The sequence below is a fragment of the Mixophyes fleayi genome, chromosome 1 (assembly GCF_038048845.1).
Source record: "Mixophyes fleayi isolate aMixFle1 chromosome 1, aMixFle1.hap1, whole genome shotgun sequence".
NCBI lineage: Eukaryota > Metazoa > Chordata > Amphibia > Anura > Limnodynastidae > Mixophyes > Mixophyes fleayi.
This window is the reverse complement of record NC_134402.1, coordinates 332,023,620-332,046,847: the sequence shown is the minus strand read 5'-3', so window position 1 is coordinate 332,046,847 and position 23,228 is coordinate 332,023,620. Positions and strand designations below refer to the sequence as shown.

At 40.4% G+C, this 23,228-nt stretch overlaps 1 protein-coding gene across 1 annotated transcript in view; it reads left to right on the top strand.

Moving 5' to 3' along the window:
- Positions 1-2,756: 2,756 nt before the first annotated feature.
- The window catches only part of PITPNB (phosphatidylinositol transfer protein beta), a 39,109-nt gene continuing 18,637 nt past the window's right edge, over positions 2,757-23,228 (top strand). Inside the window, exons 1-7 of the mRNA XM_075214595.1 lie at positions 2,757-2,868; positions 8,541-8,571; positions 9,571-9,716; positions 10,353-10,444; positions 15,847-15,854; positions 18,476-18,550; positions 20,792-20,875. Coding sequence (XP_075070696.1) covers positions 2,849-2,868; positions 8,541-8,571; positions 9,571-9,716; positions 10,353-10,444; positions 15,847-15,854; positions 18,476-18,550; positions 20,792-20,875 — 456 coding nt within the window. The 5' untranslated portion in view covers positions 2,757-2,848. The remainder of the gene's footprint in view (positions 2,869-8,540; positions 8,572-9,570; positions 9,717-10,352; positions 10,445-15,846; positions 15,855-18,475; positions 18,551-20,791; positions 20,876-23,228) is intronic.

The following is a 23,228-nucleotide window of genomic DNA, read 5'->3' as shown; positions in this document are numbered from 1 at the left end:
CTTTGCATTGTTTTACTGTATCTCTGTTTGCATATAAGCAGCAGCTCCTCATCTAGTGTTCAGTCACCTAGACCACAGACTTCAGGACTGAATGACTGTTCACTGGATCCAGAGCGCCTGCGATAAGTAACGGCTGTACTTACTATTATTTCGCTAAGATATATATACTGCTACTTTTTGAGAATAAATCTTTGTGCGTTGGAAACACAAATCGAGATTCGACAATCGTTATTGAATAGCGACAAAACGCTCATAACAAGAGACATAGGGATTCAAAGGGAGACCTAAGAGGGGGGAGAGCAGCCCCCCGAGGAGAGAGCCCACAAAGTGTCGCAATTGGAAATACTCGTAGAATTTAGGATGGAGCCTTGGATATTTAGAACGTAGGGCATCCCAGGAGATAAAGGCCCCCTGAAATAGTAGGTCTCCGACAAATCAAACTCCCGCAGTGAGGCAGGGACTATAAAAGGCAGAGGAGAGCCCAGGAGAAAAGGCAGGGTTATCCCAAAGAGGTAGGACAGTAAGAGAGGACACCGGTATCTTAAGATGGGGTCGGCAGGTCTGCCATATTGCAGCTGAGAATAGAAGGGTAGGGCATTGGGAGATAAGGGGAGATCTAGTTTGTTTTAAGAGACCCCATACACAGGACAAGATTGGAAAATTAAGATAAGCGGATTCGATGACAACCCACGAGAGTGCCGCGGGGGGGGCAAAGGAGGCTACGATCTGGCTCAGATGAGCCGCCGAATAATAAATTTTCAAATCTGGGAAACCCCTCCCACCACCTCTGGTGGGTCTCTTTAAGAGAGCCAGCTTAGTCCTGGGAGACCGGCCGTTCCAGATAAACCTAGAGAGACATTTTTGGATAGATGTCAGATCCGAAAGGGGGACTCGGACAGGAAGGGTCTGGAAATAGTAGAGGAGCTTAGGAAGGAGGTTCATTTTGACAGAGATGATCCTGCCCAGCCACGAAATGATCAGTGAGAGCCAGGAGAGCAATTCAGATTTGATCTTGGCAAAGAGGGCCGGGTACTTCTCCCGGTAGAGGGAGTCATAGGAGTCGGTAATGAAGATACCAAAGTATTTAATTTTCTTTCTCTGACACCAAAAGTTAAAGCGGGAGGTGAGTACCTGTCACTCTGGGGAGGGAATATTAAGGAGGAGAGCTTCCGATTTCATAATATTGATCTTGTACCCTGAGAGGTGCCCATAACGGTGTAATATGCTAAAAAGTCCAGGGAGAGACTTCTTGTGCTGCAGAAGAGTCGCTTTTAGATAATTTTAAGTGAGGTTTATGAGGTTCTTGGTAAGAGAGGACCTGGGGTAGATCCTTGCTCCATTGGTTTGGCTAGTGGAATGTAAATGACCGCCAGATGGAAAGCAAACCAGAAGTTGCCATCCACCACTGTTTTCGCCTAGTGAAATGCAGTTTGCCATTTCTACATGGAGATGGATGTTCTTAGATGTGGTAAGTATGGTAGTATAGAACACATGGACTGGTTTATCAAAGCGCAACAAGCCTTTCTGCTGAAGTAAACTGGTATGTTCTCCATCAAAAGGATTTGTTTTTAATTTGCCCTATATATTAAATGGTTTACTGCTGACAATAACCCGCTACTTTGTTTTTCAAGAACTGAGACGGTCCTACCTGTTCTGGTAAAAGTATCATCAGATGGTGTTTCATTTCAAAAAAAATATTATTCTTGGAATAAAGCATTTCTAAAGCAGTATTGTTTATATTATATTTATTTGTAAAACAAATTTACTAATACGGATGCAACTGTACCTCACCAGTGCAATGGCAATTCTTACACTTGAAATCTGCTATTTAAATCTCTTGCTGGCTGGCTCAAGTCAGTGACTAAATCATCATGCCAGCCAGACATCAAAAGATGTCCATATAATTAGCAAGTACCAAAAGAAAATAAACTCATCCCTCCACTAGATACTGCAAAGTGCAGCTTAACTGATGTAAGTGAATGTCAGCTACTGAGAGTGTGTGCACACTATGATATAAAGATTGTGTTTTTATACAGTGTTGGATTACCAGACCTACTTAATTAGTGCAATCAACTGGTTATAGGAAATAATCAATACAGAGAGGATTTATGTAAGTAGAGTTATGGGGGAGCGGTGGTCAGTAGCCAGAAAGTTATACTGCAGAAGTAACTACCGATCATGGGACAACCCATGAGTTGATGTTCGGGGGGGAATCTATTATTTCCCGCTATATACTCATCAGTCCCCAGTGTAAGCACTTCATATACTCCAGAGCTCCAATTTGTTATTTCTGTACTGACTCTGGAGTATGTCAGTCTCCCACACTGCAGGAACCCGTGAGGAACACACAGAAAATGGCGGAGGAGTTACATGGTCAGTAGCAAAGGTTACAGGTGGGTAGACAGATATGACCACGTTTAGTAAACATGTCATGGAGTTAGATTACAATGCATAAGGTCGCCCTAGCCAGTACCGCGTATGACTGGCTCATCTCCACCTACTCAGCAGGGAGTATTCTCATACGTTATCTGTGGGGCTGCGGTTTATGTCCCAGCACCGCTGCTGGGATGTGGTGTCCCCGGAGGGAGAGTAAGCAGCTCCCTGTACCTGGCACATAGCGACGTTCTGACAGATGTCAACGTCCTAGCGAATCAGAGCTCTGGGGGCGGGGCTCTCGATATCACTGGGAGGGGTAGATCGAGCTCGGGCTGTGGTATGTGACAAATCACTACGTTTGGGGGCGTGGTTTTGTGCGTTGTGTGGGCGTGACTTAGCGCGCCGTCCGCTCTCCCGGAAAACGTCGTGTGACGTCGCTGCCGCACAGTAGCTGCGGCGGGTGCTGCGGAGAATGGTGTTAATCAAGGAATTGTGAGTGTGGGCACTATGCCGGGAGCTGCCGCTGGGGGGAGGGGACAGTCCGCGGGTCAGGGGTAATGGCTGGGTCAGGTCAGCCTGATGAGGTGGGCAGCAGCTGGCACGGAGGGCTCTGTCCCGTTATCAGGGAGGATAAGTGCGGTTGGTGTCTTACACCTGGGCCTGTACATTGCTGTCAGCACTTAGCGGGGGTGAAGGGCTGTGTCTGGGCCTCAGGCCGGCCGGCTGCAGTGTAGACGTTATGCCGGTCTTACTGGCTCTGTTCCCTGGGGCAGTGCAATGTTACATCATCGTTGTACTGAGATGTCACTGATTTAACTTCCCAAGCCTGCACTTACCCGAGTGGCATCATTACATGGCAGGGAAGAGAAGCACTGACACCTGGCTCCAAGCAGATCTCTTAAACTTTTTGGAATATTGTTACCTATTTAGACTTATTATCGATACATATGTTCAAGCAAATGTTTTTTTTGGTTTTTTTTAAAGTGTCACAATTACCTACTGTTTTGGAATCAAGAACCTGCTTTGACTTGTACTCAATATAAACTTCAATACATAATGTTTATAAATAGATAATATAAATATATATTTCAATGGTTTTACTGGCTTTAGTTGGTTTTGTATATAGCAACTCAATGTGGGTTGCACTTTGTAAATTATCGTCATCAGCAATTTATATAGCGCCACTAATTCCGCAGCACTGTACAGTAAATGTAAAGTAAATGGTGTAAGAATAGGCATGTCATGCCATGGTTTGTGTAAGGAAAATAAAACAGATTAAGGTAGTTTAAAAAGTATGTGGTAACAATGTGTGCAGGCAGTTTATTATTCCAAGTCTTGGGATGTGGGATGGACTTTCTCAGAAATATGGCAGCACGTAATGTTTCATTTCTGAATGGTTTTCTCTGTAAACCATGCAATTCTGACATTCAGCGATAAAACATAACAGTTCACCGTTGTCTGCTGTATATTAAATGCGTTTTGCCTGGTTTTGTTTCACTTTAAAGATTTGCACTGGATATTAACCTTTTTTAACACTTCATATATGGCCAAATATCATTTAAATTAAAACTAAACTGCTTTCCTTTCCATCATCTACCAATGTTACTGCTACAGACATTTTTTTGTCTCATTTCAAAATACTAACTCCTAATCCCTTATAAGTTTGGTCAGTTATTTACTAACTGCTGTCTTTTCCCTGCTCTCTTTCCTCTTTCTATAGCTGCAAATACTGTAATTTGGCAATATATGTCGGTCATCAGTCAAAATTCTTGAATGTAGCCACGCATGCATAAATTCAAGTTATAACTATGCAAAAACTGTCCCATTACCCAAACTATTAAAAAGTTCTCTAACTTATATCTGGAATGGAGCATTTATTACCTTCTAGTGGGCATGGGAAAATACCACATGTTAACAGGTATTATTGATGTCTCCAAGTGTCCATAGCGTTATACTAGCAACAGCTTGAGTGTTACTGGAGAGCTACAGGAGCACAGCTAACGAGTCCTACAGAATCAAGGATTGAAATGGATTATGTTTAAAAAGTGATGGTTAATTAATATGCCCCTTATTAGGCAAGACTTTGACGTTCCCACGATACACATTATCAGTCAGAGCTACAATGCAAGAGCAGATTTTAATTTTCAGGGTCAGTCTCCAAAACTACTTTGGTCTTGCACCTATAAATGTCCTGGACAAACATCAAAAAGCTCTGTGTGCCTGCATGCTTTGCACTTTTCATTGTAAATGAATTCTCCCGTCTCCCACTGTAACTGTAAATTATGGGAGGGGGATGCTGTAGTAGTGGATTTGCTGCAAATATAAACATATTTTCCTTGCCCTTGGTTGAAAATACACCACAACCTTCCCAAAGTGAAAATCTTATATCCAATATTAATTTTACTTACTATATAAAGAAAAATAAGTTGAATATATAAAATACATAACATTGTGATGTGAAATGCACTTCTTCATGAAACCAAGTGTCTTTCATATATAAGTTGAAGCTAGTACTTCAGCTATAATAACTGCCTTTCAATAATACTATGGTAAACTTGGGTTTTCAACTTCAGTTGTAGTTTATTATAATATAGAAGTAATGGAAAAGCTTTGTGTTAAGTTATAGGTATTTATATTCAAATCTTAGCCTGCTTAGTTGTATAGCTATGGACCAAGTGGGTCCTCCAGCGCCTTAGTACAGCCATAGGCCGGTTCCTGGAATGGGTTTCCAATGGGGACCCACTATTTGCTTTTGGGGAGGTATGTTATATTGAGGCGGTGTTGCTCAAGAGTGCAAACCATGCATGCTGGAGTCCCATTTAAATAGGGCAAGTTTTGCAGGAATTTTGAGTAAGGCATCCTCTGAACATTTATACTATTATCTCTCTTTGGTGAGCTTTAAGGATAATTGTGGACTGTTTAGTATTCAGAATTACAAACAGGTTATGTATAAATATAACCAGTGGTCGAAGTGGAAATTTAGATGGTATGGAAAATGTAAGTGAATGGAATTTGACAGTATTACAATGAAGGCAGTAGAAGTGGCGTTATGACATACCAGCTTCGACCACCGAGTATAACAATATAAGCAATTGTGGGCATGTTTTAATTTTATACATTGTTTTTAAACTATTTTAAACATATTTTTACTTTTATATACAGGCTTATTCTTCATTGATTTAAATAAGTAAAATAGTGGGAGGTGATAGAGGTGTTAAAATATGGTTATAGATATAACAGAACTTCACAGATTGCAGCATTCGTTATTTTAGCTTGTTACACTATTCAGAGGTATTCAGTTAGCCGCGATGGTTTACCGATACAACGGTACAAATATATGCTCTTTTGCGAGGAAAATTGAGCGAAAGTTTCAGTAAAAATATACGCGAGAATTTCTTCCGGACACTTTCCGCTGAATTGAATTCCCCTCTATGAATTTTTGCTCTATTATACCTAATCTGTTTTTACTTTGAGACAACAATGGACAACACCTTTTAAGTGTCATCATTAAACTGCAGATTTTATACGGTACATTGTACACTTGCTAGCAATTTTTACTGTTTGATGTAGTGTTAGGCTGAGAGAATTTTGTGATTTGCACTTCATATGTGTAAGGCAAATAAAGTGACTGTAAGAAATTTATTGTAGCTTCCTCGTAAGATAAGCATTCTATTTTTGCAAACTGAAATGTGCTGGTGTATTAGTGCATACCTCTGTAGACATCTGTTTTTGGCACCTCTCCACTTTCATTTCTCTAAAAAATTTAAGCTGGTTTCAGTGAGCTCTTTCTTATTACGGAACTGGTAAATAAAACCTGTTACCAAAATGCAGTGTCGGCTTAGTCTTGTGGTATGTTGTGTTTTCTGGTTGACTACATTGATAAATAGCTGTCTCTGTATAAGGAAGCATTTGAACACAAGTGCAGGGACAAATGTGGATCTACAGCTGAATAATATAAGGTCAGAAAGCAGCAATCCTCTTGGGACAATTTTGTGGCCCCCACGCATGGATCCAAAGAAGCCATGCACCAGTGGTGCCGACGGGCACATTTGCAGGCACCTTTGCTGTTTCTTCTTGTCTACACTGAGCTCATTCTATGGTATATTTTCACTATGTCTCCATGTCACATATAGCGTGCAGGCTCTGAGGTCGTTCATCACTAGAGCACGTCTGCATAAGAAATGCTCTGACCCTGGAAGCTCCTGACAGCACATGCCTATGTCTGACACTGGGGCAGGGGTATCTATGCAATCCATGGCCAGTATAGGGCTTGCACCAGAGGGCTACTACTTGTCAATAGAACAGTATTCCTGTTCCATGGAATATTTGCCTCATTTCACACGTGGCCATGAAGTTTTGCAGGCATAACTTGTCATTTTGTGTTGCCAGTCCTACTCCAACAACACCACAGCTGAATGAAATGACTATCGTCATCCCAGCTCTACTTATACACTGTCATTTCCATGAGTTTACGAATACTGTGCATAATGGCAGCCTACTGAGCAACGAAGCAAAGGCAGGAGCGGATTGTATGGCCGAAAGTTTGCTCTCCTGTGAAATGGCCTGCTGCTAAATGTCTCCACACTGTCAGTTGTGTGTACTGTCTGTTGTATAGTAGGGATATCTCTGTACTGCGTGTGGCCTGAATGTAGCCTTGCGGCGTTAATCATTTTTCTATAAAGTTGTTGGGGTGCTTTTTTTGTTGAACAAAAGTGTATTGTAATAGACAATTTTTTTTAATATTTATGTCATGCGTTGAGGCCTGGTGCTGATTTTTTTTTTTTTTTTTTGGGGGGTGGGGGGGGGGGGAGGTGATTTTTTGCACCTCTTCTTAACTGCTTTAGTTTGCTAGATACTCTTTACCTTACTCCAGTGATGGCTAACCTGTGACACTCCAGGTGTTGTAAAACTACAAGCCCCAGCATGCTTTGCCAGTAGATAACTAGCTGATAGCTGGCAGAGCATGCTGGGACTTGTAGTTTCGCAACACCTGGAGTGTCACTGGTTAGCCATCACTGCCTTACTCAGTACCTAACTTTCATGTTCTTTACTTTTCTAAAATCCTGTATTCGCTGTCTACGGTCCACATCTTAATCTGTGCTATTTGCCTGACATATTCTAGTCTTTATTCGCTGGCCCAAAAAGCTATTTACCCTGGGAATTTTAAGCATAGATAAATACACAGCAGCAAGTTTTTATTTTACAGCAGTGACATCAATGCACTGACCCACCATTATGGACACAAACACTGTAGTTATAACTTGGTTACACAGTTGGCACACTTCTACAGGCACCTATGCATGCAGGTAAAGCTTAATAGAACATGTGCCTACACAGATGATGATAAAATGTTTTTGCTGCACAGGAAGATTATTATATTGGTTATGCATGTCAGCAATGTTAATTGGCAATTTAGTAGGATTTTAGGACAACAGTGTATCTGATAGGAAACTACAATAGAACCTTCTTTCACTTTAGATGACTCCAATTTTCATGCACTTTTTCACGTCTTTAGCGTGTTTTTAAATATTTCCCAGGGTGTAGGCGCCATCATGCCGCTCCTTTGGTAGGTGTATGTGTTAAAGGGATATGTCCCTTAATTTGATCCTATAGGCTATTTTCATTCTTGAAACTTTTGCCTGTTGTATTTCATTCGATTCACTTTCTCTCTTAAAATTGCCAGCACAAATAGATTATATAACTAGGTATTTGCAAGCTATGACATAGGACATATGACTGCGGCGAGGGCTGCAGCATTTACAGGCTTGACGTGTGGGAGTTTCTTAATCAGGTTACCGTTAGATACACTCCGCTGCTATATTGTGTATCCAACCAAATAAAGTTGGTAGGTAGCGATTAAGTCCACCTCTCCATTTGTTATGTGCTCTGTACTGTCGCCTAATAAATTTCCCGTAAAGTCCTGTCTTCCTTAAATAGCAGTATATTTGTGATTACCTCCTGTAAGACTGACACTGACCCTCCCCAAGCTGGCCACACACCCTGCGATATCTGGCAATTGGACAAATACCTGTTTATTGGGCTCCAGAGTGAGTCAGATATTAATAGTAATCATAACTGCAGTTAGGAGTTTTCATGTATACTCTGTTCCGTAGTGTTCTACAAAATTGTGTTTTGTGTTCTAAAATATTTTGTTTTATTTTCAGCCGAGTAGTTTTGCCGTGCTCCATCGAAGAGGTATGTTGTCTCTGTCTTTTTTTGTTATCTTAATATCTTATCTTCAGTCTGCCATGTCAAGCCGATGTATTTCTTTTTTTATTAGTTATTTATTTTACCACAGCTAAGTGTTTGATTTGCAGTGCCGAGCAAATTGCAGTAATATTTATTGCCGGGGAACCTCAGAGCGTGGTGGTGGGGGTCTTTATTTAGATTAAAGTATTTATTTCTATGGTGTATACAAAAAACATTTTCCCTACTGCACTACAAGTCCTAGCAGGCCCTGTACTGGCAAGGCACTACAAGGACTGCTGGAACATGTAGTTCCTCAAAAGTACCTAGTAGTAAAAAAAACAAAAATTAGGATTTAGGTGAGTTTAAATATTGATTTAAATACTAAAACGTTACTTTTAGTGTCTTTTTAGTATGGTTTTTTTTTTGTTGTTTTTTAGACTTTTGAGTACCGCGTTTGTGTCCTGGCTGCATGTTATAGCGTGACCTGCTGATGATTTTGCAGGGAATTAAACTAATAAAAAAGCCCATGCCATAGCAATTATAATTGCTTATTTAGGAGGGAGTGCACACATTTTTTTAATTCTTGCTTATTTTTTATTTTTCCTCAATTCATTATATTGTGTTCATTTTATTGATGATTTGATGGTCATTGGGGTGTATCTTTACACCAGGCCTTGGGAAGCTGCAACAGAAACAGCCTAGTCTGTCTGTGTACACTACTGCAGTAAAGCAAAGCAGATTTTTTGCTTGCGGCCCACAGTTTGACTTTCCCTGAAAGCTACAGGTGATGGGTATCTGGCATTAGGTTTTTTCTGCTTATTTGTAACGCACTTGTATGTTGGCGGTTTTATCGGACATGTATCCTACAGTTTGAAAGGGTAATGTGAGCTCTCACTAGTCACTACAATGACAGGACTGTTGGAGACCATCAGGCCTATTGTTAGTTTGTATTTTGATGTTTGGCCAGACAATACAATCATTTCCTTTTGCTACTATGTTTTATAGTATCAAGTGGGCCAGCTTTATTCCGTAGCTGAAGCAAGTAAAAATGAAACTGGTGGTGGAGAAGGAATTGAAGTTTTGAAGAATGAACCGTATGAAAAAGATGGTGAAAAGGGCCAATATACACATAAAATCTACCATCTGAAAAGGTGAGCCCTGCAGAGGTATTCTGGTATAGGTAACACAAATTGTAAATAATATATGTGCCAGTAGCTAATGAAACATTTATCACAAACCCCCCCCCCTCCCCCCAGTCTTGTGCACATCAACTTTTAGTAGTATCCGATCACACCCTTTGCATAATCACTTCCAACCTATTTTTATTTTCTTGTTTCTATTTTCTAACTTTAATTTGTCTTTCTTTTTTGTTTATATCTATCACTTGGCTGCCAGTCATCTTATTTGATTAGATGATTGTGGAAAGTCCTCCATTCAGTTTTGTAAACGCCTGCGACACAGTGACAATACAATGACTGCAAGAGGAAACGCTGTTGCTGGAGTGTTGCAACCTGTTTACTAGACTAAAGCACAAGCACACAAACACCTAAATGTGATAGAAATGTGTATCCCTTAAATACAAAATACTATGGAGCATATTCAATTATCCGCCGACATCGTGGCTTCGGCTGCCCATGCCACCAGTTAATACGGGACCGCAACAACGCGGATTTCCCTCAAAAAAGTACAGCCAGATACTAAAATAGTTTAAAAGAAACAAACCTTTGTTTAATAACATTGTAATATGAAAGGGCATGTTTCATAATTGTGTATCTTTCTTTTTCTAGTAAAGTCCCTGGCTTTGTAAAGATGTTTGCACCAGAGGGATCTTTGGTATTCCACGAGAAAGCATGGAATGCTTATCCTTACTGTAGAACAAGTAAGCAGCATTTTTATTTATCTTGTCAATTCATCATGGGAAATCCTATTGGCCAGGCCTGTCATGGGAAGGTGACCATTATTGGTTAAAATGTTGTTTCCTTTCAATGTGTATCTCAACGCACAGAAAATAAATGTTTAGGACTCGTCAATTGTTCATTAAAAAATCATTATTATTATTATTATTAGTCTTCATTTGTAATAGCGCCAACATATTATGCAGTGCTTTAGACACAGTTTGATCATTCACATTCGCTTTTAGCTCTGGTTCCTATAGGATCAATTTGGTCAGGTGTGATAGATATCTATACAGATCTGTTTATTAATTTACTGAATTTACACATGAATTCCTCTTCAAGTGCAACTGGACACCAGTTTACTATATGCTTAACCATGCACAGTGTGACAAATCTTGCGTGTTGCATTTTTGTCTGGTAAAAAAAACGTTTACTGCCTTGACCCACTCAATTCTTCAGGTGGACATTCCCTTGAAGCCTAAATTCTTTCTTCCCGTGGGAGCTCCCTCGGCATCCCATCATCAGAATAAATGAATTGGGCACATTCTCTCGGCAGCTACTTGCCAATTAGCGGCAGACTGGCGGCTGCAATCCCGTCCTTCCTTGCAGTCCATAATCAATAGAGTTTGGCAGACCCAGCGGATGGATTTAATGATCAGTATTATCCACAACTCCTCGAGAGCCTTCACCAAGATCTGGGATCCGTTGCTATCCTTCAGGCGTATCCACCCTTCACATAACTCAGTCTTATCGCTTTTCCCATCTCTCACGCTGGAACTAGTCCCTTCTCGCCCTCCTTTTTTTCTTCTTTTACTTTTTCCTATTCCTTCTCTCTCTCCTCCCTCTTTCTTCTTCTCTCTGTGTGAAAACTGAGTCACTTTTTCTCCTTATATTTAAATATTTGGTTGACTTGTTGAATTCCATGTTCTGTGCTGGTCGTAGACCGTGTGTGATTTTCTTGTTTTCTTCGATTTGTGTATTTACTCTGTCAGCTGGATTCTTTTGTTTGTGTGACTTTGCAAAAGTAAAACTTTAAAAAAAATAAAATAATGTTTACTGGCCTGTACTACTTCACTATCCGCTTATTAACACTCATGAACTTTTTTCATATTTTTCTTCCTTAACTGTTACATCCTCAACCTGTGCTGGAAAACAAAATATTATCTCTCTCCTCTTTCAGGTGGTGATATATCACCATATCCAGGCTCACCCACACATCTCCCATACATGTAATTCTGATTCAGAACATTATAGAAGTCCAGCAAACCTCACACACCACCTTTCTTCCGTCACTTTAAAAAATCCTTTAAACGTGCCCTATTGGTTGCATGTTCTGTTTGTAACAAATGAACCTCCATCCATGACCTCGTTCTCTCAAATAACCTCAATTTACTGGCAATAACAGAAACAAGGCTCACACAATTGGACACTGCTTCACCTGAAGCCCTTTCAGACAGTGGTCTCCATTTCATCCACAGCTCCAGGCCTGGAAGCAAACACGGAGGTGGGGTTAGACTACTCCTTCCTCTCTGCTGTGATCTAACATTCCACTGCACCACCCCAACAATTCTTTGAACATTTTACTGCCTTGCTCCCTCATGTCTTATCTTCTGACATCCCCACCATCATCTTAAGTGATTTCAACATCCTCATTTATTTTCCACATTGTCCTTCTGCATCCAAAGTAATCTCTCTAACCTCCTCTCTAGGCCTCTCCCAGTGGACTGACTCCTACTGCTCTGCATAGCCACTGCCTTGATCTTGTTTTGTTTAGGCTATGTTCAGTTTCTGATTTCTTCAACACTTCGTTCCCTCTCTTAATACCCCCTTACAACCTCCAAGCTCTCCTCCACCACAAGAACCTGTTCTACGCTATCAAGCCTCTTTATACCTACAGAAATCAAACGGTTCCAACTCTCTGCAACAACCTCTCTCCTCAGTTCTACATTCTCTTATCCTGGTCTAGCACTACAACATCTTATCCAAACCATAGCAATAGCCCTTGATCAACTATCTCCAGCTACTCTTTACACTCTACGTCAACCATGAAGTCATCCAAGGCACACCAATGAAACATGATGCCTTTAAAAATGTTCTTGCAAAGTAGAACTGCATTGTTGAAAGTCTCTTGCTTCTAATTACTTCCTCAAATATACTGCTATTTACACCCCTATCAAAATAATCTGGACGCTGCCAAATAAACTTCCTTCCAATCTCTCATCTCTGCTTGGATTTCTAACCCAAAATGCCTCTTATAATACATTTAAATGTCCTCCTTGCGCCCTACTTGAACGGCAATAAGTTCTCAATGAAATGGTATCCTGTTTCCCGACTTACAACCTGCTCACTTCCTTCCCTGCACCTCTGGAACCTTCTCTTAATTTGATCTGACAAATGAAGAGATGGTAACTGCACTCTTCTTCTCTTCCTACTCTACTCCCTGTCCTCTTGATCCTATACCCTCAGAAATCAGTCACTCCCTGTCTACTATGCTCATCCTTAACTGAAAACTGCAATCTGTCTCTTCAGTTGCATCTCTCCATCAGTATTTGAGCATGCGGTGAGTACTCCTACTCTCAAAAAAATAATAATTCTGGCTCTAACGCTCTTTTTGATTACCATCCCATCTCTGTGCCCATACTCCTCTAAGCTTCTTGAGAGGCTTGCCTACATATGCGCCACAAATCACCCCCACCCCTCAACCTTTTGGACCTTCTTCAGTCACCCTTTTTGCTTCCAACATTACACTTACACTGCACTGACATAGGTGTTAAATGATTTGATAACTACTTAATCTAAAGGCCATTACTTCTAATTCCCGTGGACCTCTCTGCATGGACACTGTTGACATCCTAAACTTTTTCTGTTTTCAAACTCTTATTGTCTTATAGATTGTAAGCCTGCAACCAGCGCCTGCTTACCCATTTGTCTGTCTGTTAATACTCAGTCTGGTTTGGGAGTGTATAAGCGACTGATTATAATTAAGCATCCCACTACACACTTAGTGATGCAGTTGTTATTACACTAACTTGCATATCATGTGTTTCCCCACCTTAGATATTTCGCTCGTATGGGCAGGAGTCATCTTTGCCTTCAGTTCCATGTCATTGTTTGTTGTTTGCACAGTGCTGAGTACTATGTTGGCGCTTTAAAAATAAAAAATAACATAACTGCGTTGCTAGATGCTACAGAAGGCAAAGACGACCTCTGCCCATATGAGCTAACAATCTAAGAGGTGAAGATACATGTTGATGGATACACTGCGCTAATTTTTGGCTCCTGGCATTTGGTGGATACAGTTGTTTATAAAAACGTAATCACATTGGGCCTAGTCTGCAACCCAGTCCATTTTTGGGTTCCTTTTTATGGTCCGTAACCTACTGTTACTGACCATGACTACTGGTGTCCAAAGACACCAGTCTCTTACCAACTGCGAGTGCCTACTATGCACTAGTTGTATAAGAGCAGTCTCTACCACCACCAGCCTCCTTCACCTGTACCTGGAACCACTTATGGGTGTTTTGTATGACTGCTGCAGCACCTGCTTTCTGGTGACTGGCTGGTTCCTCCTGACCACTTACCTGATCAGGACTGCTAGATCAGAACTGGTGGGTGTCTGGTTCAACACAGGACAGCTGGTGAAATAATTAGAGTTTAGCTCTTATATATTGGTCACAGGAATACAGCAGGCAATAGCGGTCAGGCAGGTTATTCCAAGCAGTATGGTGTTTATTTGCTCTTCAAGAGTCCTTACAATGACTGTTGCAAACTGGTTTGTAGTATTGGTGACTCACCCAGAAGTACAGATGTTATACACATTACATGGGACTTTTAATGCTCATTTATAAAGGATTTTTTTCCCCACACGTTAGCAGGGGTAATCCAGCCATTTACCTTTATGACCAACTAGCTGGGATATCCCATATAATCCGGAAGCAATGTATAATATAGAAGTCGATTTAAAACAATTTATCACTATATTTAATTTCCCAAATAACTTGTCTCATTGACACCTTTCAGCAGATAGGTCACAGGGGGTAGAAGATTTAGTGTGAGCCTTCTGGTGTGCGCTAAAGATTGAGGACAGTCTGTCTTGCAGGTTACTAATCCTGTATCCTCTCCCCAGCGAGGATATGATGAAGTGGTAGTCTCCGACCAAGGCATACTCCCATAGCGTGCTTGTCTAAGACCACCATTCTGGTTCTGCATGTGACAACCTTTAGCATGGAGAGGGTTTGCTGTCAGGTAGGTCCAGGGTGGTGTTACTACCTTTGGTGCAGCACATCGGTGAGGTGCTGGTATGTCTGCGAGATGCTGCTCTGGATGCTGGACTTGTTGAGGCCAATATTACAGGATCTGCGGTTGTGGGACACTGTGCCCTCTGGGCTTAGTGTCTTGGAGGTGGACCCTGTCCAAAATAACTCTGGATTTTCTGCATTTTTCTGGAAGTGTCCTTTTTGGTCCAGAACTGGATAAGACACTTAACCTGGCCACGGGAGGAAAGCGCACCTTTCTGCACATTCCCTGCCCTAGGTTTCATTCCTACCATTTTTCAGGGAAGCCAAAAGGTCAGTTTTCCAGAGACCAACCTGTCATTCCTCGTGGAGGTCAGCCGAGACAAAAGCAGGCTTGGGCATCTGGGCGTCCAGCTCCCAAGCCCACTGACAACCATGTGGCACGATAGGCAGGCTGCCCACCTGGGTTCTCTAGTGGTGGAAGTCTGTTTATCTTTGATATTTCTTCTTTAAAGCTTTCATTATATTATCTGCATTTGTTATGTTAAGCCTGACAAATACATTAAAGTATTGTTACAGAAGTGAGCTTAGTATCTATTATAACAGGTTACAAATATAAGTTTAATCTCTTAATTGTAATTTGCTGTAGAGTTTTATTTAATTCTGTCACAACTGCCCTTTACTTTCATCTGGACATGTATCGCTGCAATATATCTCTTGCTACATGCTAGTGGATTTTTGTTTTATTATTTTTTTTTAAAAAAATAATTGTTGAAAACTGGAAAATAAAGTATTCAGCATTTATAGATGTCAAAAAGTTTTTTGCTTCCTATCAACAAAATTTAGTGAAACAGTTTATCTTGATAACTGTGAAATGATCTATCTGTCGAATGTTACTGTCCTAGTTTTAGAACGTATAACATTTTGAGTCTAGTGCTGTCTTTTTTTTATCCTTTGATTTTTAGATGAATAATTTGGGGTTTTATACATAGAAAATGTATATTTATGCATATAAAAGTTTGAAAATGCAACATCTGTACACACTGCTAAATATGTTTCTCCTAGATTGATTTGTGTCACAGCAATACATGTATATAATCTAAATGTCCTCTTATTATTTTCCATGTATGTTCCAATTCTTGGTGGATCAGTTGTAACGGTAAGTTTGTATTTTGAATCTTTTCTCCTGTGTATACTTCTGTTACTATTGAATGTTGCACAAATGCTAATCCATTTTGAAATCTCAATTTTTATTTGTTCTTGCTCCTTTTAGCTTTTCATTGGGTTATACAATTTATTGCAATAACTTTATTTTACTAATTATTAATGAAGGCTATGCTTCCAATGCTGTATTTACCTTACAGGCTGGCTGAGAACTGTTTAGTTCCATTGTATGCTTTTATTTTACTTTTGGTATTCTCATTTTGTTTTGACAGTTGGTCTTTTTGAACCATGTTTTGTTTTAACTCAAATTTAATGGTGATGTGGTGTTGCTCAGAGAGCATAAGCATGCAAAGGTCTTATTGGCTCACAACGCTTCCATGTAGCACTTATGTGTTTGCACAAAGCCCATGAAGAATTTTTATGTATGTATTTGTGTGTGTGTGTATAAATAAATAATAAGCATGTAGTGTGTATCACAAATTTATAGACCCTTATCTAAATTAAAATGAATATGGTTTTAAACAAAAAAACAAGCAAAATGTCAGTTTTCAGCAACCAGATGTTTAATTCTGGTCTGGAACTCCTATGAGACACTAAAACCATTTGTGTTTGATCTGCAGCTTCCCCTCCTGGTAACTAGTTTTCATGCTGTCTACATAGGAAGAGAGAGGGGAGCGCTTCATAGAGTGACATAGTGTAGAACCATCTTTATTTCAAAGCTTTGAAAGATGCAGATAAGTGTACTAGTTTAAATGTATGAAGGATTTATCATAATGAAGTGCAAGAGATCAGCTTCTGTCTTTAGATGGGATGCAGGCGGGAAAGTCTGTGCTACAGACTCCTTCATGTACGTGACTTTGAGGTATTTAAAGGCAGGTTTATATGTGTGTGCACTATATTACTCTCTTCTCAGTACTTTATAATGGTGCCTTTTAAGCAGAGATGTGGTTTACGTTACTTTATGTAATCCCCTTTCACCCATCAACCACCTCTTTACCATGTACACCTCTTGGAAACATTTTATATCAGCCAATTTTAGTCTGATTGACCTGTAGTGCAAATCTATTACTTGCCTGCACTTTTAGCTGAAGCACAATAAACCTGAGAATGAGGAGTGTGAATGTTGTTATAAAAAAAAGGAATTATCTGCTTTGTTTTGCAGCTTAATATCTGATTGCCCCAAGACAGATAAAACAAACCATTGTCTTTGGAGTGTAATGTTAGACTTTTATGTGCATTTGTGAATTCAGATTTAAAGTTCATAAGGTTAAATGATAATGGTTTATAGAAGTAGTAACTGTAAGGCACCTAATAGTTTAAGCTCTTGCCTAAAGAGTAAATGGATATAAGGCTTGTCCCAATTGAACTCCGTAGAATATAGATACATTTAATAAATTATTTTGTAGAATATAGTAGGTGGGGGGGCTACTTAGGAATGTGTTTCACAAGAAGGTGGCTTCAGCAGAATCCACTTCTTTGGTATAAAAGTGGTGTTTTGTCTTTCAGTAGAACGAGCTCTCTGCAGTAGTTTGATTACTATATTAAATATAGTTTATGGCCTACAGGACTCGCTACTCTCTCTACGGTGCTGTAGGCCCAATTTATCTCCCCAAAATATCTGGAGTAAGTGGGTGGGTCATCAATGTGTATTATACGGGGGTCTGCTGGGGTTCCTCAGTCACCCCATTGTAATATCAGACCCTTGGATGAGTAACCCGCAGAGAAAACAGTATAAAATTGTGGCTTTGTGTAATGCCTGCTCTTCAGTCGCCTCCCACAACCCCCACAATTTAGACGAGGGGCCTGTGAAATGTATTATAAACCCCTTAAAAGAGCGAGTGAGGACAAGGCACCGTCATATGTGGCTCACTAAGCCTTAAGAGAGAAGTAGCGGAGTTATGAGGCAATGTATGAATGTGCTGTAGTATAAGCCAATCAGGATGTCGGTCAGCACAGATGTGAAGTTAGCAGTGGTCATGCAGACCCCTGCTGAATGGGGCTGGACTCTGCTGCAGATTTCGCTTGGCCATATAAAATCTCTTCACAATCCGACTGAGGCGGATGTGCCCCTGTTTGTGGAGATTGATCTATATACACTATATAAGACTGACTACCCAATGTCAGAACACTGTCCAGGAGCTCTGATATGAAACGGCTATGTGCAATCGTCTGCCCACTGGATGTCCACATTAAACTTTTTAACATTAGTGCTATATTTTATTTCACAAGTGAGTCCATGGTGACCTTATGTGTGTATGTATATATTACATTTGATATCTGTTTAGTTTAACCTTTTTTTTTTTTTTTTGCTTCTGATAATTAGAACTTGACTGAAAGGGAGGGTTCGGGTCTTTTTAAAAACTCTAGATGGCACACGTAAATGATCAAACATCTATAATACATGGGTCAATCACAAAACCTAAGCAAACACCTCTTATACCAAAACCACAGATTGTGGTTGGTAGTGTCACTGCTCTGAACAATGTCATGTATTGTTTTTATTGTTTATATACATTTTGTTAACGTAAATATCACACAAAAACATTCATATTAACAGCTTTCTCAAGGGCCTGAACCACATCTCTTCTGTAAAATGTATATGTTATATTCTTACAGAATGAATATATGAAAGAAGATTTCTTCATTAAGATTGAGACTTGGCACAAACCAGACATGGGGACTCAAGACAATGTAAGTCATTTGCTTTTCAGAACACGTAAACATGAGTTTGGTATCCTACAAAGTGTGTACAATTTTATTTTTACTTTTTTGTAACTTTTACATTTGTGTTTTGCCATGTATAATGTAAAGGGCACCTGTCACCTATATGAATATCTTTATAACAAATTCTTAACGCTTTTACGCTTCTGTATTAAAATATGGCAAACTGAATTTTTGCATACAGCGCCTCAGTGTGAAACCATCGAAGATCTAACTAACTGATGGAAATTACATTTTGGGAGACCATTTCTAAATTGAGAGGACAGAGTGTAGTATTGTTGTTCTGATATCAAAGAACACCTTCTCCTTTTATTGTTTTACAGCACAGTGCAAAAAAAAAATGAGAAAGGGATCTCCAATTACCCTGTTCTTCCAGGAGAGAATATCCAGCGCGCTAATTATATGTTGTGTGCAGATTCTTCCAGACTGCACAACTGGGCTGGTGACAAGTCCTCTTTCATGTCTTTAATATTGGAATTATTGTAAATGGTTTTTCAGTGTTTTTTTTGTTTTTTTTTAATCAGTTGCTAATGCATTTGCTTTTAAAGGGATTATTAAATTCAATTATATGTATCTGTCTACCTATTAGTGACTTAGAATATAGACTGTGATAGTTGAATGTTTCATATAGAACTTTTTTTTGTATGAAAAGCAGTGTGTGTGTGTGTGTGTGTGTGTGTGTGTGTGTGTGTGTGTGTGTGTGTGTGTGTGTGTGTAGAGATGACTGTAGTACTACTCAGTAATGTGCCCAACTGGCAGACGCAGTGTTCAGCAATAAGTACAGAAGTAACCGTAATAAGCCATTAGTATAGCTGACTCCTCATTCCTAATCCTGCCACAGAAGCAATCACTCTTTCATAATTTGACATAATGTACAGGTTGCTCCTCTATCTTGAAGGCTCCCTGTTGAGCAGCATTGCTGGAGACAGAGGGGTAGTTGGTGAGTGTCATGTATAGGTGTTTAGCACTGTGTCTTGGGATGTTGGATGCAAAGAAATGTTTATGCTTTAGTGATGTATGTAGGGCTCTTAGTGTAAAGCAGACAAATTGGTGTTGAGGCCACATGCAGCCTTCTCGCTCAAGTCTGTCCTTTAAAATTACCCGCAGCCCTTAAAGCGCTTCTGAATTACCTGAAAGGTAAATTCCCTCCTGTATACAGTTGGGCTAGTTGTTCTGTTAATGGGGGTCATTTATTTGCCATAAAGTATGTGACCCTGCAGCATTTCATCAACATCATCATCAACATTTATTTATATAGCGCCAGCAGATTCCGTAGCGCTTTACAATTGGGAACAAACATTAATAAGACAATACTGGGTAACACATACAGACAGAGGGGTAAGAGAACCCTGCTCGCAAGCTTACAATCTATAGTGTTTTAAATTAGCCAAAGACAGACTCCTTGTGATCCTGGGTTTTAGGCTTTATACTGACCCTAAGAGTCCAAAACCACTTATAGTTTCATTTTTTTGCACCCCCCCCCCCCTCTCTGTTGAAGTATATACAGTGAAACACATAGGGGCAGAGTGCTAATACCTGCTCACTCTATCTTGTTGATGTCGTAGTACATACTGCCTGCCTCCGGCAATTCTGAATCAGTGAGCCAAATTCTGCCCACTCTCGTACTGCATCAAGTACTGATCATTTCTCTTGTCCACCCCCGTCCCATATTTCTCTGTCCATGCTGGATCTGTTTTTCTTTAGTTTTTTTTTTTCACCCTCCCTTCTGTATTGCAAGGAGTCCAATCCCTTACCACCCGGCTGGGCATGTGACCTGGCTCAGCTGTCTGTTTTGAGTCCCTTTAATCGATGTTAATGTAGATTCTCTGCTCCCACAGTGAAAGGGATTTCAGAGCACGACTGACCTTATGTCCAAAACCAGCTGTTATTTTTATCGAAGCGCATCCTGTCGGAGATTGCAGGGAGTAGCATTAGGATTTCCTGGATCTACAACTGGGATGTTGTTTAACATCTGTAGTGATTGCTATTGCTTTCTTTTTATGCAATCTATTCTTTCGGCATATATGGATGAGAGCAGGGCAGATGCAACATTTTGCATCTTGAATGCAAGTCATCCTTGTCAAATACAATTAAGATAAAAAGGCCTATTTTTCCAGGTTAATATATTTTAAACGGTAATACTTTGTGTGAGACCTCTAATTTACTAGCACATATGATAAGTGACATTTGATTATTTTTTCCCCCCCTCAGGTGCACTGCCTAGATCCCAACATGTGGAAGACTGTTGAAGTGGTCCATATTGATATTGCAGATAGAAGCCAAGTAGAACCAGCAGTAAGTGAATCACTATTTTAAATCAGTCTGCAGATGCAGGTTTTAGCAAGAGTTATGATACTTTTTTTTTTCTATGCTAGCTCTAAATCGATTGAGACACCATCATTTTCTGAAGCTCAGTCTCTTCATGACAAACTGCATTCATTTCAGGCAAACAACTGATTTTTATTTTGTTAATAGATATGTAACTATGTGTTTGTCGGCAGCCTTAGTGATTATATTATAATTCAGGTGCTGCTTTGATGACTTGCTTCCTGTACACACCATAATAGTTGGATTGTATGTCAGGGTAATGAGCTGCTGATGAGAATGTGCACCAGTGTTTTGTTTTTTTTTTTTTTTTTGTTTTTTTCTGTCAATGTGAAAAAAAAGAAAAATATATATATATATTTATTTTCATATTTATTCATGTCCTAATGAAGGTGGACATGTCGGTCCATACTATGACTATAATTTATGCAAAGTCTGGAGTGCAGATAACACTTTGTGTATTCTGTTTAGAGGGTGAGTTCCAGCACCCAGCAGTCTGATAAAACATGTTTGAAATATTGGATTTTGTTTGGATGTTGCATGGGGGGATAAAGGGCATACACTTTCATCTTCCACAGTCAAGTTACTTTCAATTCGCTAGGGCAAACCCAGAAGTTCACACCCAATTTACTCCGCTAGTTCTAGGTAAATCAAATATGTGTGCAATATGTGTGCTTTACCAAGCACTGGCAAAGTTATAGGGCCAGGAACAAATGGGTATAGTTTAATTTCAAAACTTGGGGCAGCCTGGTGGTTAGCATTGCTTTCTCACAGCCCTCGGTCAGCAGATGCTGTGAGTGTTCATTTGGTGTGGCTGACAGTGCCACAAGCAAAACAAGCTTGCAATTCACACCTGCATTATTCTTCCATTTGTTGTGTATGTTTGGAAACTAGCAGAAAACCACAGCCTTCGCACAACCAAAACGCAGATGGGGCCTACAGCAAACCTGCCTACGACTTGGCAGTATCTTTTTCTTGGTGAATCCATATTTGATTCCACTGCAGTCACCACAAGACAACAATCAAGTTTACATACTAATCCGGGAAAGAATGGAGCCAGATGCATTCCCTTTATTTCGAACAGGCATCTGCCTGTATTTTTGCTCATGCCAATGCACTACCCCTCTTGCATGGGAATTTTGACACTATAGTTTTGATCTTGCCTAATATTAAGTTACCATTATACTGACCCGCCCCTTTATTGGAAACCATGGTCCTTGGTCCATTTGCACACAGGTTTTTTCATCCTGGAATATTGTTCCCCCAAAATGAGTTCTTGGTTTTTAACTTACCTTTTGGAAAATCCCCTCCTGTTTCTCTTGCACTAACAGTAGGTGGCCACTGCAATTCTTCCCTCCCACACACACTATTTCACAGAGGGAGCGTCGCAGACAGGGAGAGCACCATCAGGCGTGTTAGTGTGTACCCCCAGGAAAAGGGTCACCTGTTACTAGGAGAGTGCTCAGGGACCCAGCCATTGACCAGGGCAGTGTAGCAGACTGCTCTTGGGGCCACGGTTACATGCCCCATTCTCCCAGGCAGAGGTGAGGTGACCTGCTGGCGGTCTATGACCAATCCGGATTTCAGCACCGCATCAGCTCTGGCAGACAAGGGATGGAAGTGCAGGTACAAGGGGCATATTTTCTGGTGAGGAACTGTCGCCAGAGTGCAGTCCTCGCCAGTTTAACTGTGTGAATGGGCGCCATATTTTTCACATTAGGCGGGCTACAGAACAGAGGAGGAGCAAAGGCTAGTTACTCCCTCTATTTTCCTTTGCTCTGTAGGCTGTAGACGCCATTTTAGCCGCGGGTGCACGCTGAGACAATGTTCCCTGGAGAGGGAGACCAGTTAGATATCTCTGGCTCAGATTTAGATATTCTAACTGTCTGTGTTATTTTGTTACTCCTTTGCATTTGCATGTAATTTGACTAAAGTATATGTATTTCTCCCTCTGTAGTGGCACTCTGAAATACATTTATAATATATAGAGCATACACTACACCCATTATTCACAGTGTATACTGTTAGACATCTCTTGACCTAGATTCTTCTACAGTGTCTCTCATAATTGTCACCTCTTTCTTTTTTTCACTATGTCAAGGAGGGACAGGTTCCAAGTCCATAGCTGTTTCTGTAAACAATTTCACCTGCTCCAGGTGCCAATCTAAAATGACTGGTGGGCAGTCCGACCCGGAGGCCTTTGCACTGTCTGTGGGAGAGGCCGACATTGCGGAACCGGCATGGACCAAGGACTTTTCTTCCAGTGGCTACTCAAAAAGCAAAGTAAAGCATTTTTGTTTATTTTGATATGTTGGGAACACCA